We start from the raw sequence: 19,414 nt of genomic DNA, 5'->3' as shown, positions 1-19,414 counted from the left end.
GTTCCTAAATCTCAGATTACAATCTGCCTGGCGAATGGTGCTAAGATTAAGGACCCCTTGCTTTCTGGCTCGCCCATAGGCTTTACAATATGGAGAGCGAAGGGAGACAGAAAAAGATTCTTGTTGGTCTTTTCTCAACAAGATTAAGATGTCACGTGTACGCGAAGGGACAAATACAGCTGGTAAGGATACACGAAAGAAGTAAAAAGAAAGAAGGAAAAAAAGAAACTCGAAGCTACACTGCTGGTAAACGTGAACTTTTGTCATGTTCATATCGAATCATTAATTGGAATTACTTAAAATTATAATAGATCTACCTTCGTCTCAATGAAGATGAACGAAGAAAAGGACTAGACCGATCTAAGTTTACTTTTTTATCTTAGAAGAAAGAAAAAAATATAGAAGAAAGGCAAAAGGGTAGAAAAAAACAACGGACTGAGAATCTCTCGTTCGACTCAACGGGAGACTGGATAGTTTCAGTTGGTGATAACGTGGAAGAAGGGAAATAAGAGAGAGATAGAAGGACCCCTGTAGGATCGTATCGAACTCCCGCTGTTTTCTGGTATCATGTTAACTGTCGTGTCATTGTCACGTGGAACCACACTGCGGAGACATTTATTTGAAAGATGTACTTCCTTTTAGTCATGGCCCATTAGTTTGGAAAGATCCTCGAACGCGATTCGAACGTGATTTAATTTTCTAATGATTTCGAACAAATTACTCGATAAATATTGAAATAAATCGTTATCAGGATTACGACAAAGTATAAAGTTAAAGGTTTTCTTTTATAATCCCGATTTTCTATCCATAAATTAATTATTATCAGGCATCTATAAGTAAACAATCACATTCATCCGTAGCAGAAAATTTGAGTTGACACTCGTATCAAAGCGTCCGTGAACACTGTTCTATCCGTGAAGTGTTAAGATTCGAGTGTCACGTTGTTCGTGGGAGCAAAGCGAATCGTACAGGAGGAGAGAGGAGAGAAAGAGAGAGGTGACAAGACAAAAGATACAAGAAGAGAATTCTGGTTGGTAAGGCCGTCGACGGACTGTGGGAAGCTCGTTTCTTTGCTTTTACCGATGTATATTCACTTTTTTTCGAGCCTCCTACGTGGAAATCTTCTTTAAAACGAATCACGATGAATTGCAGGATCATAGTCAAAGAAGATCATTTCTTTTCTTGATACGTCGATTCTTGAAGTAATCGGTGAATAAATAAAAATAAAATAAACAAGGTAATACGTATGCGGATTGAATCGACAAATTTTTCCAAGGAAAAAATCCTATCGTCCTTGTAGTGTCGTGTACGAGGACAAGGACAGAATGAGGTGGTGGTTGAACTGGCGTGAAGAAGAGAGAGAGAGAGGGAGAGAGAGAGAGAGAGAGAGCCAGGGGTAGCGCATATCATCTTAAAGTTTAATTGAGTCTCGGTCTCGTAGGAACGAAGCCTCGGAGCCAATCTTACTCGGTGCTCAGGCCCCAAGGGACTCTAGGGGTCCTGCCGTTTCTGCACCCTCTCTTCTCTTCTCACGAAGCATGGCGTTTCGTCGATTCTCGAGAGAACATCCGGATATCTCTTGATGCGACCTCCTTTCAAGAACATTCGTCTTCGGTTAAACTCGTACGATCGAGCGATCTCTCCATAGATACCTATTTATTTTCCGACGACGACCGGTGCGTACAAATTTTTGGAAATAACGAAAACGAGGAGTCGAAAGATGTTCCCAACGAGATATTTGGCATTCGACTGAACGGATTAGGAATGTCCAAAGGAATTGGCGCTTTAAGTGGTTCGAGTTAACGTATCGAGGATCTAACGTTCCTCGAGTTGGCATAGCTTTGGTAACTCGATTCGAGAAGCTGCGATATGCGTCCAACAGCATATCTTCTGGTTAAAATCACTCGACGATAAGGTTGAATCGGCACGTGTACTTTCAAGTCGAATCGTTCAACTATATTTATTGCAGTCGTAATAAGCGCATTTTTTAATTCAAATACTTTATGGATAAAAACGAGGAGACGCGGTAAAAGAATGTTGAGAAATTTGTATGATAGCCGAAACTCGATGGCGAGGAGATTAAGCTCGACTCGAAGATAACGGTGAATACGGTACGCGTCTGGAGTTGGAATTAACGCGAGATGGAGTACGAGACGGGGGTGGTTTTGCACGGACCCTCTCTTCTCCTTTCTCTCGTGGGATACGCTGTAATTCATCGCAAGAGGCTGCTCGTCCTCGACCCTTCTTCCTCGACGGTACCGACAACCAGTACTAAAGTCGGCTGGCTGTAGGGCGAGTGCCGAATTAGTTGTAAATGTTTAAATTTTCTTTCGGGGAAATGTTCCCGTTCTAGTCTCGCTTGTGGACGGACTTGGAATCTTTAAAATACATCTCTTCGCATCCATTAACCTCTCACTAATTATTTTCAGTCAGGCGAAATAAAAAGAATTTCTTATCGAATTAAAATCAATCCCATTAATCGCTCTTTCCTTTTTCCTCGTTCTTATCCGATAGGTACGCGTGTAATAACGATGAAATCGGACGGACGAAATCCTCGATCCGAACGATGCGTTTTTCGCGTCCGAGAATTCTATTCATCGGAAACTTTGAATGACGGTACTTGGGACGGGGATGAATTTGATCCGTTCTTTGGTAAAAAGCGGTACCTAATTGCGGCAAAAAGAAAACAACATCATCTAGATGTTTTTTCGACGTTTAACCCACCGATCGTATTCACCTGTAAGAACGTAACCAGATATCCCAATCATCTTGTCACGGATTATAAAAGTTCGTACAAAGGGCGTCCCACAATAAACCGCCCCCGTAGGACACTAGGGTCCAAAGTACACGATGCCGACTCAAATACAACTGCTCCAGTCGATTCTCTCACGACAATCGTATCGAACCGTGCAATCGTTATCTCTTCGAACCCGTTCTCTTAATCGAGAGGAGCCGATGATAACAAAAAATATGTGTCACGTAACAGACAATGGAGAATACACCTGTAGGTTCCTACCAAGGGAAAGGAAATCAAAGAAACGATCTATCAATGATTTGGTATAAAAAGTAAAAACGTACGAAGAAAGAAAGAAAGAAAAAAAAAAAGAACGAATATAAGGTACATTTTTCAAGATAATCTCGATAAAAGCAATTGAAATCTCATTCACGTTCTCTCGAAGCCGTTCCTTAGAGAATATCTATACCTCGAAGGTTTCGAGGAAGGACAAAGATGTGCCCTTACGATTCTGGTACCGATCACGGTATGCCTTGGGTTCATACTTTGTTTTATACCCTTCTTATATCGGGTTACGTGTACCACCTAATGCCTGGTATATAAAGGAGACACAGTAGGCTCCATCGGCTCTCCACGGACAGGATATCCATTCTATATTATATTAAATTCTGAACCGGCTCCTTTTCTCTCTCTCTCTCTCTCTCTCTCTCTCTCTCTCGCTCGCCTCGTTCCTCCGTACGACGGAGACCACGCGGAATGGAATCATCGGGCAAAAGGGGTGGTGGCCTCCAGAGGGGCACGAAGAAAGGGCGGTTCTGATTTTTGTCTTCGCACAGTCCATTGTGAGTTACCGCTCGTGGGACATCCGATACGCGTCCTTCGAAATGCGTCACTAAACGCACGAAATGGAGCGAAACCAAACGATCGGTTTCGTACCCTTCCTGGAAACTTTAGAACATCCGCCGGAATCATCGATCTATTATCTCTTTCTCCAGTCTCCTCGTCCTTTTGGATAATTACTCCAACTATCGCAAAGTTCTCTATCGTCCGATCTAAACGGACCGCATGTTGCTACGTCGTTCGAAATAAAGCCGTACGTAACAAAGCGATTAGAGCGATTTCCTATTCCTCAAAGTTCGTATTTAAAACGAGTCATTCGAGCGACTTTGCGATATCTAATCTATTCCGAGTAGAGATTTGTTCGATCGTTCGATCGTATCTCGAGTAATTATTGGGTATTTAACGCGCGTCAGAGCCAAAAACATTTCGCACGTTTAAAAATACAAATCGTTTTAACGACCTCGGGAAAAAAATCTTCGTCTCTCTCGTAGCTACGTGCAAAATACTTTGTCGTTACGGGGTTGCGTCCGGTTTAGTTTACGAGCACTTTAGCATAATATCGTAGGAACGGGAAGGCTGATGCTCGACCCAAGGTATCTTCAGTTTATAGAAAGAGATAGAGATAGAGAGGTGTATCCAGGAAGAACGGACGATGGTGTTCTTCTCTCTCCAGGGAGAGATGGAACGGGTAGGACTGAAAGAGCGTCCAATTGGTGCCCAGGGTGCATTTGCGTCTAATTCAATGCATTATACCCCTACTACGCGGTCGCCACGAGCGATTCTCGACGACTACGAGGCATCCGGCAGCACGACATCACCGCTGCCTCGGGCTAACCACCCAGCGAAAGCTCCTGTGGCTTCTCTCCGACCTTCGAATCGATCTCTGGCTGATCGCTGCTGCTGCTGCTGCTGCTGCCACCGCCAGATAGACCCTTTGCTCTGACCGTTGCTTCGGTCTCACGTTATTACCTCGCCGCAACGAAATTATCGCTTCTCCAAGAATCTTAATTGGTTGCATAGAGCGATATTGCTGATCGATCGATCGATTATCGATTACGGAGAAGGGAATCTATCACGATCTTGTCTCTTCGGCGAAGTGATACGAGCGATATCTACGTCGATGTTTCTAAATCACAGAAACAGGGATCGGAACGAGGAGGAAGAAAGTTAGGAAAAAAGGAACTAACGAATTTCTGATTTATCTGCTAATCGATGTCAAAGGATTCTTCTCGTCGCGGTCGGATCTTTAGAATTCCTCTCCTAAAGGACAAGAAAACTTTTCGATGGACTCGATGAGAGAGAAAAAAAAAAATTCCCAAAAGAATAGGTAACTCATTCCGGTCGTAGGAAAAACCAATTTCCGTGGCGAACGTTCTCGTTGGTACATTTCTTTCAAGGACGTAGAAGAAGAGAAGAGAGGATTCTCGGAGGATAGGAAAAGCATGGACCGCGGGATCGAGCGAAGAGAGTGCGATAAGAAGACACCCGCAGGTGTAATTATGATTACCGCAGTGCAGAGAAAGACGGAGTATTGCGGAGCTCGTATGGCAGCCATGGGATCGTGGGAAATAGGAATCCTCGAACGGCACTTTCGCGTCTCCGTTCTTCCTACCAGCTAAAGCCGACCACCAACAACGCTGTTTTCCGATTGTTGGTCCCCTGGCCTTTCCCTGTGGCTTCCTACTCCAACCGGCTGTGCTTCTTTGCACTCTCTTTTCAAATTCCATTGCCTCGACGTTACTTCGGCTACGTGTGCGTCCGTGCGCCCGCGCGCGCGCGCGTTTATATACGTACGTACCTACGTAGAGCAGTTTCCTCGCAAAAACATTTTCTTGGATTCGTTTCGATCGAGAACTCATTTTTCGATCCTCCGCCATAATGCGATCAGCTCGCGTGAGAAAGCTACGATTTCTATCGAGCGAATGCGTTCCGCGTTCTATGGGAACCGTGTTGTAGGAGGATATTTAGCGATTCTTTTTTGCCGCGTTATATCGAAACCACGTCAGCGTGTCCTCGAAGGGTTGACCGCATCGAGGAATGAAGGAATATACGCGTAGAAGGAGAGAAAAATTGATGCGGGTTTCACGCGTTTGGAGAAAGGGGAGCCGTTCGTTTCTCTCCTGGAACGGTTAACACGACTGAGTTTTTCCAGGATGAAGCCCACGGGTCTCGACTATAGCACCCCGAGGTCTCGTTTCGGCCTATGCTTTATACGCGACCACCTTTGTTTCCTCCTCCATTTTGTTTCTCCGAGGAGATCGCAGAAATCCAGAAAGAAACTTCTTCTCTTCCAACTAACAACAGGAAGCACGACGCATCGAAGTAAACCCTTCGAATGTCTTGTCAAAGAGAACACGATAAGCCGTCGGAATGTTTTCTCTCTATTTTCTTGCATTTTAATTGGATCCCAAGGTATTCAGTTTCTTATCGAGTTATGATCTATACCGACCGTTAACTTCTACGGCATGATATAGAAAAAAATCGTACAAGACAGTGATCGATCTATTTCGTTCGTTTAAAGAAGTTTCACCCTGAGCCAATGTCAACCACGCGAATCTCGTCGTCTTATTTTAGATTTCGTTCGGTCGACGACATTAACGTTGATTCATACTTGCCTACGATATACGATTAACAAACTCGAAGATCTCATTTTTTCCTTCGAGTTATAGGCCGACTCGAGATTACCACCGCGCGGCCTGAATTTTCGAAAAATCCGATCGTCCAGCCATTCTCGGTTTCGAGCTGGCGTTGTGAACGGACCTTAAAGAAATCTATCCTTCCGTCGTCTCGTTTCGATACATCGCGATCGCTTCGAATCGACTCCTTATCCATCATCCCATTGGCTTTGCCAAAGCAAAACGAACGAGGGACTTTCTCCTCTCGATGAGTTGTTAACGGGGGGGAAAAAAAGAAGAAAAACAAATCAATTTACGATACAAAGAAATCGGTGTAATTGCGAACATTGTACGACGAACAACGAAACTCCTTTCCGAGATCGATCGAGAGGGAAGAGGAACAAAAAGATCGCATATTCGACGGAACGAAATCGTATCTCTGACGGACACAGGGCGAGCCAAAAGCGATCGTAGAAATCGATCGCTTCTTTTCGAGACTGTTATCGCTCGGACAATAACCCTTTTATCGTTCGGCCGACGAAGCCCCGAGCTCCAGAAACGCTATATTATTTTTAAAGGGACATTGGAATCTCCCTAGATCGATTTATAACCACCACACGTTGTCGACGAAAGCTCAACTTCCGAAATAATTTCGAGCAGAGATAGGAGAGATCGAACGCTTCCAAGTTTGAAATATTCGTCGCGTTTGACGGCTTTACGATCGATTTCGAATACGTAGGCATACGCGTATACGGTACTGCATGGTTGGTCTGCAATAAGGCCGCAACGGAGTTTTCTCGACGTAACGCGAATTCAATTAGCCGTAAGCGTTTCTCTGCGGTCGACACGTGGGCGAGGGCGCATAATGCGTACGCATCTTCTCGATGAAGAGAGAAAGAGGGACGATGTTTCTATAGGAAAGAAAAGGAAAAAGAAGAAGAAGTTTCAAGAGCCTACATCAACGTTTCTCCAAGAGAGAAGGACACGCCAGTTACCGGCAGTGAGCTCACCGCGATCCTGAGGTCGCATCTCCTCCTTCCACCAAAGGGCAAATTGCTTCGATCCTTGTCTCAACTGCCCTCAAACCGCAATTGCTTAAGAGCTAGCAATTAAACGGCTCGCGCCACCACCACCACCACCACCACCATCAAGAATATCCTCAAGGGGTCTTTGCCTTCTTCGAACCGTACATACTCTCCGAGCACTTTCTTTCTTTCTACTTCGATAGGCGATGTTGAGAAGAAAGTTTGGTGCTACCTTCGGCCCGGATTATTTGCAACGCTTCGATGTACCTACTAGATATCTCGTCGAAATTACTTGCAAGGATCCGCTGGTGGACGCGAAAGAACGTCGAGATCTCGTCTCTGAGCAAACAACAATTTTAACGTCTGCTTTTAAGCTGGTACAGTATCGCGGAACGGAAAGCGTTTGCGCGAGTATACCGATCGAATCCAAAAAAGAGATAATATCTATTACAGTCGCACACGTATACATACACATACGTATACGTATATGCATGATCTATAAAAGGAAGAAGAAGAGAAAAGATGGAGGACGTCGTCCTATACTTTGCAATTTTCTACGCGAAGAGAAAGGATCGGCATTGAGATCTGCGGTTTGTTCCACGATAATAGTAAAGGATATATATCCTTCGCGTTATGCGAAGTACTTGTGAGAGATACGTTCCAACTATAGCTAAAGCTTTAAACGCTTAACCATCCTTCGGAGTAACCTGAGCATTAACTCGACGGAATTTCAATGGAAGCTAGTCGATCCTTAAGTGGCTCTTATGTTCTAACCACCTATCGACTACTTCTTTCTCAACTTTTTATACATTTTCTTTCACATTGAAAAGTTATATTAGAAAAATGACAGATGGATAGATATATACAGGGTGGGCCAAAAATATTTGTCACCTTGAAATAAATTAGCCTACAATGTTTCGAAAAGGAGCAACTGACTTCAAAGCTCAGCCGTGCGAGTAAATTGGCAGATAAATTACTACTGCCGAGGCAAGTACGAACGACGCCTTTTTTTTTAGAAAGCGAGATTTTTTTGATCCAATGTAATATTTGATCCCGATCTATCGGGAAAAGAGAAAAGGACGCAAGGTGGCAAGCTCGGAAGCTGCCATTTTCCGCGAGAGAATCCTCTCGAGAGAGAAAGAGTAGGAACGTCGGCGTGTCGGTCTTCTGAAGGAGACAAGGTGTAGGTCGGCAGATTTTATCGCACAGGACATTCCTGTGCACGGTACGTCCATCCGACTGGCCTTAACTCCGTTTTGTATTTCGTTTACGCGCGATATAACGTCTCGCGGTCTTACGTACCTATCTCTGGACGACGATGACACCGAGGGCTTGTCTTCGATGATGCGCATCCGCGAGACGCGAAACGACTAATATATAAATAACAAATCATTATGTATAAACACATACACACACACATATATATACGCGCGCGTGCGTGTGACGGACAAGGGACAACGCAAACATCGTCTTAAAACTCGAGTATAAATTCGTGTAGCAAGTAAAAGAAAGAAAATATAAAGAGAGAGAGAGAGAGATTCGAAAATCTGGGACAAGGTTTTCAAACGCATTTGCTTGGAAACATTCGTACGAAGCGATATACGCTTGATACGGTTACTCGCGTATATCGCACAGCATAGTGAGCGAGCGAGCGAGTGAAAAGGAACCGCTCGTTCGTTTTGCATAACGCGTTTAAAAAAGAGGAGAACCTGCCACACCTGAAATGTATTCTTTCGGCCGGTTCTATCTTACATCGTAATTTCTCAATATCGTACCGATTCGTACCGAACACGCCGTAAAATCTACGAAATCATTTTGGTCACGAGTCAGATGAGGTCCATAAAAAAAAAGAAGAAAAGAAAAGAGAAATAAGAGAAAATATAAAATAACGTTTCGATGAAAAGTAATTGTCTGCGACATTTTTTACAAGGACACTTCATTCTTCGTTCGTAATTCGCATCGTTGAACCTAACAAGCAGATCGAAATGCTCATCGTATCGTCCGTATGTGCGTTTGCATGTCTCTCTCTCTCTCTCTCTCGGTTGCTCCAACAGCCCATCAACGCTATAAAATAGAACATACACGGAATTTCAGATATACGTAATGAGCGTGTTGGTCAGCGAACGTCGGAACGCCCAAGTACAGCGGAAAACATAATCCAAGGGTGGGCTGAGGGGAGGAGGGCTGAGAGGAGAGAAGGGTAATGATGATTACCGAGCACTCAGCTTGGCTAGGATTAATTTAATGGTACTATGTGTCCAGTAGGATGGTTATAGCGAAACACTGCGGCGATCGTTAACGATAGCCTTCCAGTGGTTTCGAAATTCACCGTAGGGAAAAATCGAATGAAGATTCGAATGATTTTTCTTCGAGTATTTTCTTCAATTTCTTTACATTTTCACGTACAAACGAAACGATAAGGTACAATGTCGAAAAGCCAACGATAACGCGGAATCGTCGAGCTAGCCGCTCTCTTCGACAAAACTTTCTCTCTCTCTCTCCCTCCCTCTCTCTCTCTCAGTAAGAATTCTTCGGGGCGGCCTGGGTAAAGTTTTCACCTAAATTCCCATGGGTGTTGTGAGAGAAAAAGAAAGAAAGGAGAAGGAAAGGAAAGGAAAGGAAAGGAAAGGAAAGGAAAGAGAAAAGGCGCACAGTAGCACCTCGACGTCGTTTTTCGCTTCCAACCCTCCTTTTCCCCCGGCCCTCCTAGCTACCTTTTCTCCAAGAACTCATATCTATATATACGACACACCATCCAGTAAGATTATTCTCGTGTGTACGCAGACGTACGTGTGAGCTCGCAAGCGCAAATGTGCGTGCTCTCGCGGTATTCACGTGAGAAAACTCCCTGGAGAAATAACCGGCTTGTATGTAATGTACGCCGAGGTATTGTAAGGGGGTGTAAAGGCGCCCGTACAACCCTCCTCCTTCCTTCCACCTTCCCTAGAAATAAAAAGAAAAAGGAAGAAGGTACTGCTTGAATTTTTACCTTCGCAGGTGCGACAGATCGTTTCTGTTTTCTCCTTTCTTATCTTTTCTTTTCTTTTTTCTTCCTTCTTTCTTTCTCCTTTTTATTTGCTACCCAAGACCTATCGTTTTATTACGGTTAAATTTAACCGTGTAACGTGTTACGGTTTCAAGTACGCTTTTGATCAATTATTCCGTCCGTACGTACGTCGATCCATTGACGTTAGAGCTCAGAGCGGGCTTGAGTCTCCTCCAAGAGGCTTCAATCTGTTTCTCTTTTCTTCCTGGAATGTCTAAGTGGATTTTTACGAGGTTGGATTGTCGGCCCAACGCTCAACCCCTATTAGTCGGCTTTTACGACAAGCAGAGGATACCGTGGGTATGTTCTATCCCCGACCCACAGGGGATAAAAATTTGTTCATTTTCTTCGTTGTAATCGATCGCTGTCGCGCGACAGTTTGATCTTTATGCAAAAATTAACGGGGATGTGAAAGATTTGGCTGGATTACATAATAATTGAAAAATAAGGAATTTCTATCTTACCGACGATGCGACGCGCGGTGGAAGAAGATCGAATTAAAAAGTTAAACCGAATCCGTCGACAGTCGGTAAGGCAGAAAACCTTGCTAGAGCGCTCGGTAAATAGAAGAAAAATAATCTCGATATTTATGAAACGGTTGATTTCGTTCAGTCGACCGATATCACCTTTCGAATGATCTTTCACGTAAATAAATTCGAATATAAAAGTCGAATTACAACGTGGAACGTAATATGCAAATATGTGACGATGATAAAAGCAGAGATAAGGTAAAGTAGGAGAAACTTTAGCTGGATATAATAACGAGTGAGGATTTCCTCGGGTATAGCAACGGGAAGATTATTAAATAATAATAACACTGCGAGATGCCTGGCGGACATTTAAAGTGCTCGTCCATGTCCACGTCCGTCCTCGCTAATTATCGCCAACTCCGACGCGGATGACCATTCACCAAATTTCATCTCAGCATCTGGACAAATATAGAGTCGTTCGCCGTTGGCTAATCCGGATTTATAGAAAGGAACAAACATCGTTTTTTAATGCCATCGATTGCTAAGTGCTACTAATAATAAATAACGACACGAAAACGTACTACGAAGCGTATGCGTAAGACGAATGCGAATTTGTTGATATTCTTAACGGGGAAATATTTGACTTGTTGCCTCTTAAATACCAGTTAATCGATCGATTCTATTTATTGTACCCGTACACATAGTCACTCCGCCGTCGCAAGAGGTTCGGTGGTCCGGTCGAATAATGAATGACGAGGTCAGAGCTTTCTGGATATCCAAAGACGGACTCGAGTTAAATTTTCAACGTGTCAACCGAGACAGTAATACATTGCCTGGACTATACGGAATGGGAGAGTCGTAATGGAGAGATAATGCTATTTAGAGATAGAATGCTAATCGATCTCGAATATACAAATCTATGGATCCCTCCGATTAGACGTTGTTAACGTTAAACGAAACTAAAATTTCTTTCGTAGATGTAAACGAAGGAGAGTGGCTGCATCTGTACAAGCGTGTACGTATCTCGCTGGAAGTTAGGTTTAGGTGACAGGCGGGAAAGAGGAAAGAAAGGGAGGGTTAAATTAAGAGCAGAAAGAAGGGAGCAGCTTCGGGCAATCCCCGAAAAGAGAGAAACGAGTCGAATGCCCGTAATGCGAGGCGCTTAAAGTTGCAATGGGTCTCGAGGGTATAAATGGAGAAAGAGATAGCGCGTGTGTGTGTGTGCGAAGAGAGAAGGAGAGAGAGAGAGAGAGAGAGAGAGAGAGAGGGATCGAGTGACTGACTGACTGGAACCAAAAAGATGCGACCCGCCTAAGAGATTGGGATCTTTGCGAATCCGAGAAAGCCCATCGGGACCCTCGCTTGCATCGTTCTTCGAGCTGATTTTCGATCGAAACTACTTTTTCCTGATACGTCTATGAGCTACGATAAATGCGAGAGTCGAAGATCACCCTATCGTCTTAATGACCCGAAAGGTCCGCGAAAGAGGACAGATATCGTCACGAAAGAAAAATATCAACGCGCGGTATCCTTGAACTTTGTTGTTGTTTTTCTTCTTTTCTAATAAACCTGCGAGCTAAATAAAAAATCCGATCTATCGTTAATCGTATCTCTGCTATTGTCGGACGAGATTTTGAAAATAAGACCTGTTCTCCTTATTCTTCGAGGAAAATATTAAGTAACTTTCGCAAGATGCTTTCAAGAAACGAAACACGTTTGGACAACTCTGTGTTAAACTATAACTCTCTGTGAATCTTAAAGGGAGTTCGCAAGTGCTTTCGTGAGAAACCTAGCCAAAGTACTACTTCGTTGAGAAAGAGAAGACTAGAGACGTGGAAAGACAGAGAGAGAGAGAGAGAGAGAGAGAGAGAGAGAGGGAGAGAGGGGGGAGAGAGAGAGATTAAGGTAAAGACAGAGACAGGAAGCAAGCTTGAAGGGTTAATTAAGTGTTTGCTCGTCCGACAAGCTCAGCCTGCGTATCTCTAAGAACAAACTGCCCCTGCATGTGCAATCGTCTGGTAACCAGCATTAAATGTAGTCCCTTCGTACTAACTTTAACCACTGTACTAACTAAAACATTCCCTTTGTACATCTTCTTACAAGAAAACACGTCGATTCTGATTCGTACGTCGAAAAAATACTACGTATTGCGTGTGCGCGTATCTCGATGGCTCGACTCGTCGACGTCAAAGTTAGAAAGTGACCGTCGCTTAACGATTAGGAAAGGACGAAATTTCAGGTAAACGTGGCAAGTATTTCTTATTTCTAATACGACCTAAGAACGAATGTAAAGTACGTTTAAGTCCTTCGCAGCGGTCGGTACGCAGGAAGGAAACCGGCACTAAAGGGACACATTTATGTCTTCCCAGGAGTACGTTAGCTAGCTAGCTAGCTAGCTAGCTGGCTAGCCAGCGGCCGAACCAAACCCCTCGGTCTCCGAACCGAACCCTCCTCCTCGGCCAGTACTCGGCGGCTTATTCGCCTAACGGGAACGTTAGTCGATTTTGCTCGCCTCAAACCCTACCGAATCTCGGTGCTGCTTCGCTATAATCGAATTACTTTCGAATCTATTTCGAATTCGTCGAGAATCTACCTGTATCCGACCGATACGCGTACGTACGTACGTATATCGTATAACGACGTATGCGTCGTACCACACGGCAAGAGACAAATGAAGCAAACTCACCGCTGTCGAGGCTGTTCTGATTTTCTAAATCCGGACCCTGCACGGACGATGGTCTACCGTCTCGCAAATAATCTGCAACATACGTTATAATAATTTCAATAAAGTTCGTAGCAACGTCGTAGAGTTCTTCTAACGGGACTCGACGCTGAACTTTCATGGGGTCTCGAACGATCGAACAGGCTCGCTTCCTTTTCCATGGTTCGCCATGACTTCGTTGTAGCGTCGGTACGAGCGTATAATACGAGAAAGGGTGGAAAAGAGCGTAGAAAATCTCACGGGAGCCATACCCGAGTGATATTGGCTCCCATAGCCCATTCCTGTACATCGGAGACCGGAGAACCTCACCTTGGACCTCGCGTTGAGGAAAAGCGGCCAAAATTCAAATTTCCCAAAGGAATACGCACAACTTTAAACACAAGTTTGTGGGAAAACAAGCACAAAGCTTGAGACAGTGATAGTCACGCTGATATACGATCGATATATCTCCTTCTTCTTCTTTCTTTCTCTTTTCTTCTTGGAGCAATTTTATCGAACGAACGAAAAAGTCCTATACGATTTCCAAGCGATTAGAAAAGAAAAAAATCAAATCACGTATAAAATGATATTTTAAGGTTGACACGCAAAAGCTGCTTGTGGAATTATCATTGCTCGTAAGTCACCCCCGGTAACATTGCAGCCGCATAGTTCGTGGTTTCAGAGAAGAGATAACTCGTATAAATAACCTCGGAAGTCCACGGTGTACAATAGTCTTTTTTTACGAGTATGACTTTTGGGAGTTCCAAGGCCACGCTCGGGGCATCGTTGGTAATCAGTTTGCCGTTCATGCCGAAAATCTACGCCAAAAGAAGAATTTCATTTCGAGCTCATTTCTAAAGCAGTCATCCGCCGGCATTCCTTTTTTATTGTCTTCAAAAATGACGTGTACCATGCGTCTATGAGCGAAAAAAAAGGGAGATCACATTTTTATAAGTTCATATTCCAAGTGAAATTGGCGTTTATGGAATTGGAGATACTTCGATAGGTACTTTTGCTCGAGAATGGGATTATCGATTCGGCCATAAAGTCGACTTTTCGTTGATATCATTGGATATCTATGTGACGAGTTCCCATAAAGAAGGATGCGCGCGCGCGAGCGAGAGAGAGAGAGAGAGAGAAATAGACATAGTTATATGAATTTTGGGAATTCGACGTTCATGGTGAAGCTGTCGGGGAACCGGTTTTGGTTTTGTATTAGCATGTAACTCCGGCAGGAGTTGAAGTTGCGATGGCTTGTGGGTGGTTGGGTGGCTGTAGGGAGGGTAATTACCTCCTTGGGGAATCCCCTCTCCACAGCGAGGCCGAGTATAGCCCCAGCACGGGTACAGAGGCTTCCCACTGCTCCCAGTGGTCCCACGGGAGCTCGACAGCGATTCTCATACGAGTTGGTGCTCAACTCGTTTCTTCGAACCTCGACTTCGTCTCTCCTTTGGTCCGCTCGATACGATCATTTGTTCTATTCGCGATTCTCGACGTTTATCGACGAGTTTTAGCCTCTTTATGGAATTTACGGAGATTCGATGAACGAACATCTATCGTCATCGTTTCTTCGGTAAAATTCGAGGATTGATTTTGTTATTGACACCTCTTTTGTTCTCGAACGAATTCGTTAGTTTTTCGTTATGATTTTACGATGACACGTTTAAACAAGTTCTCTCGTGAAAGTTATCTCTCGCAAAATATCGCTATGAAACGATCCCATCGCTTCCAGTGGTCTCTCGGGATCTGGTCAGAGATTCTCATACGCACGATCTAGATTGGAGATTACATCGAAAATCTTGTAACCTGTGTGTAACCGTATAATCGTTCGATCATGAAACGCATTTAAAAAGTTCGTTAGATCGCTTCAACGTGGATAATGTGGACATGGTAATGAATCAACGATCGTGGATTCCTATTCTTAGAGAGTTTTAAAATAGTGATCGTAAAATAATTCGTAAAAACAAGGAAATATTTTGACGGAAAGCCGTAAAGCAACGAGGGCATTTCGTGAAGCATTCTATAATCCCTGGAGAACCTTAACACAGTGGATCTCATTCCGTTAAAATTCAACTTTGCACTTTTACGCGAATACGTTCGCATTCGTTCGACTTTTTCACATCCTTAAATAAAAAATCGAGGGCTAAATTCTAGTGAATTTTTCATTCAATGAAGATGGGATCGTTGCCATTGACTCAATTTCGATTTCGTAAATTAAACTATACGTTTACATAATTATCGATATGTTTCATCGAACGTAAGTTACGCGTGCCGCAAAGTAGTATTCCAACTCAAAATACGTTTTATTACATTCATTAGACATTAATATCCTTTGCTTCGTAACGTCGAACGCGAATTACGTTTAATATATCATTGGAAAGATGATACTTCGATAGTAGATAACATCGTCGATCTAACGTCCTAACGATGATGACCTAATTAATCTTGACTACCTTTTTAAATGCACGCAAATATATCGTTAATCAAATTCTACTAAGTATCCGTAATCAACGCTCGTCTTGCGATCAAAAGGACAAAGTGTCGCTTTTAAAAAGATTAGATAAGATACTATCGAAGTATCAGAGATATATCAATCGTATTTTAACAGTAGCCTTAAAGGCTGTAATCGACAGTGACAAAATTCAAGCAACTGGATGGAAAGTCTACACCTGACGAATCCTACACTCGATCGAAACATTTCAACGAATTCAGTCGTGCTCACCTGTTCTTCATACTCCTAGTAAGACAACTTGCACAAATGGTACGGCTGAGTTGATTCCGACCATTGGGTGGGACATAACGATCGCCAGCGAAAAGGCTCTCATAATTCTCGAAAAAAAAAAAAGAAAAACGTTTTAATGTTCCAAGAACGATTTTCACGCAAACCGTGTCCATTTTCCAATTGGTTTGTTTTATCGCTGAAATGTTATCTCCTTCGTACCTCAACGACCTAATGACCCAAAGGGCGATTTAACTACGAGAAAGAATTTCTATTCGAATCGAAAGAAGGTAGTATTATCACGAACACCCTGTAGAATGTCATCGACACATCCCGTTGTTAAGGGTAGGTCTGTCCCAAGGGAAAACCACAAACAATAGCAATAGGCTAGCTAGAGAACCACCCTTCGGAATCCTGTGAGGTCCTAGGACCTCGATATCTTTCGAACTGCCCAACCTACACCCTCGCGAGTCTCCCATAGAAGAAAGAGAAAGAGACAGAGAGAAAGAGAGAAGGATAGAAGAAAAAAGAAAGAGACTATACCCACGGGAAAAGTTTAATTTCTTTCCGAGAAAGATGGCTGTTCCTTGTACTTTGCCGCCAAGGATCGGTCCCGTGGTCGATATATATATATATATATGTATATATGTATATATGTATGTATGTATGTATGTATATCTATATGTACATGTATATGCACACACACACAGAGAGACGCACAAGGAGAGAGAAAGAGACACACTACGGTCTCCGTAGGAATTAATTTGGTCGGATGTCCCTGCTGGGACATCTCCTCGCAGTGCCACCGAACCGTTTGCCAGCGACGACTTTTCGAACTCCTGCCAGAAACTCCGTCGAAATTGACCTCTTTATGCCAAATGCATCATTCTTTACGTCTACCGTATTTCCATTAATTTTTGATAATATCTGGATAGTCTGTGATAGTCCGAACAAATTTGTTACACGCGCCTCGAGTCTGGTACAACGTCGAGCAGACTCGTGTACCAGATAGAAGACAATAGGGTTTGAGAAATTTGCAGATAGACAAGAAAGAAACGCGTAACCGAGATGATCTAAGAAAGTTCGAGGGGTAAAAGGTATCGTTAGATGCGATAAAAAAGAATAAATTTTGTGAGGAATTAGATTACGTAAAGCGTCGAAATAGACGAAGAAAGAAACGCGTAACGAAAGTTACATAGGGGTAGTTTTTCGTGGGGTTGATTGCATATTCGGGAAGATTCGGTAAAACTCGGTAGAACTCGCGTTGATATATCGCTCGAATTCGCGGTTCAAACTCGTGGGATCAACTATAAAGGGGTTCACACACCTGCGTGTCGTAAACATCGCGATACGAGGCTGTAAGCCCTCCGCTCGGAGATAGTTAACCGAGGAATTAGTACACTCGCGAACTCGAAATTATTGCGCGAACGCAGCTTTTGACGTCGCTTGGCTAGGCGAAAGGGCAAACGCGAGCCACGACCCTTGACGGACGCACGCGGCTTTACCGTTAAGAGCCGAGCATAAATTTTGCCGTCCGGCTAGCGGTCCGGCTAGTGACTCCCTTTGACCCTTCGCGCATGATGGACACCGTTCGTCGCTGGCTTACTTCGATCCATTGCGAGCCTTATTAGGGATTATTTTTTTGTTTCGTTTTCTTTTTTACCTCCATCGGCATATGCCTATCTTGAATCTCGTATATCGTCCGAAATTTAATTTTTCTACTACCTTTACACGACTACGACGGATCATCGTTAAACGAAATTAACGGAACAAAACTTTTCGATAATCCTGATCAATTTTTTACCAGAAACCACGTGCTTATCATGGAAATTAAGTAAAGCGATGGAGCAGTCCCTTTCTTTCTTTTGAATCAAACGGAAGGGGATGACAAAGAGATATTTTTATCGGACGTACGAACGGACCAAAAGAGCAGGGTGTTAGTGCCCAAGGAGAGAAAGATTAGCATAAAGTTAACGGAATAGACAATACTTATGTACCTACAATATATACTCGCTCGAAAGTTAAGTTGGGTTGCATTGTCCAGTCCCCAGGTACCACATGGTTGCCTCTGACGTTTCAATACGACGAGTTATATTGCAAAGACATCGTTGTGACCGCGAGAATACAATTTCTTACTTCGCATCACTATACTACCACTTCCAATGACAATAAATTTTACTACCGCTTTTTATGCGCCCGAAGCAAAATGAGCTTCTCGATCGGTCTCTTATAAAAGCAGAAGAAAAATATGAGAAAAACTTTCGTCTAGCGTCAGTGCTATTTCACTTTTAACAATTTTTACATTAAATATATTTGTTATATACCTGGAGATTTTTATCGTGTCGTCTCCAACGAGATGCCATTAAAAAAAGAATAAAAATAGAGCAAGATGAAGTAAATTGTAGAAAAATTCATACTATTGTATTCAAAGAAATGCACAAGATTTGTAGCAAAGTACAAGCCTTAGGATAGAGATAGAGAGAGAGTTTCAAGTACAACAAAGTTATTAGCGACCCTCTTAGTAGGTTTTACACCGGTTGAAAATTCGCTGGCAACCTTCCCGTTCCTTTGCAGCGAGCATAACAGGTGGTATTGCCACCATACTCTTCTCTCCTACCACTTTTGCTAAAGCTTACGAATAGATATAGGAAACTTTCAACGAGGCAACACCTTCGAACGTGCGGATAAGTGCAGCTCTGTCGTCGAAACAACGTTATAATGCTTGTCAGAATGCAGTCGAATGCAGTTGTCCCTACAAGCCTCGCATGGAAAATACACTTCTATTATACAAAATATACGGGGTGTCAAAAAATCAATAGAGACAAGAAAACAATAAAATGTACGAGTAAATAAAAGAAAAAAGAAGGAAAAAAAACTATACAGAACTCCGTCCGTGAAAACGTAGAATCTTTGCTCTCGGTCGAATCGCACGCAGGTGCAGCTGCACACGAGTTTATCGCGTCGGAGTACAATCGTATTACGTACGAGCGGGGAATGGCAGTGCCGAGAGAGTGAGTTTATAATGATGGAACGAGAAGGTCTAGTCACCCGAGACCATGTCATAATTTCTCTGTGTGCGTTTCTCGCTAGTCGGTGTATCTATTCTGTGTCGAGCAAGTGAGAGAGAGAGAGAGAGAGAGAGAGAGAGAAAGCTCACAACGTTACTGCCCGGCTTCTCAACGTTTCTACGTGTAATCACGCGCTCGCGTGTAATAGCGCATCCTTGTGTCCTCTCGTAGACGCATACAGTTACAGAGTTATACA

General features: G+C 43.3%; 1 protein-coding gene across 3 annotated transcripts in view; it reads right to left on the bottom strand.

The window, feature by feature from the left end:
• LOC127070597 (zinc finger protein 423 homolog) overlaps positions 1-19,414 on the bottom strand; it is a 50,891-nt gene that overhangs the window by 19,409 nt on the left and 12,068 nt on the right. For 2 of the 3 annotated variants that reach the window (XM_051008746.1, XM_051008747.1), the window contains exon 5: positions 13,417-13,488. The exons of the other annotated variant lie outside the window; for it this stretch is intronic. In XM_051008746.1, the coding sequence (XP_050864703.1) occupies positions 13,417-13,488 (72 nt within the window). The remainder of the gene's footprint in view (positions 1-13,416; positions 13,489-19,414) is intronic. 3 annotated transcript variants of the gene reach the window in all.

This window comes from Vespula vulgaris, chromosome 19 (genome assembly GCF_905475345.1).
Source record: "Vespula vulgaris chromosome 19, iyVesVulg1.1, whole genome shotgun sequence".
NCBI classification, from domain to species: Eukaryota; Metazoa; Arthropoda; class Insecta; order Hymenoptera; family Vespidae; genus Vespula; species Vespula vulgaris.
Note: the sequence above shows the minus strand (reverse complement) of the source record. Positions and strands in the feature narration are given on the sequence as shown.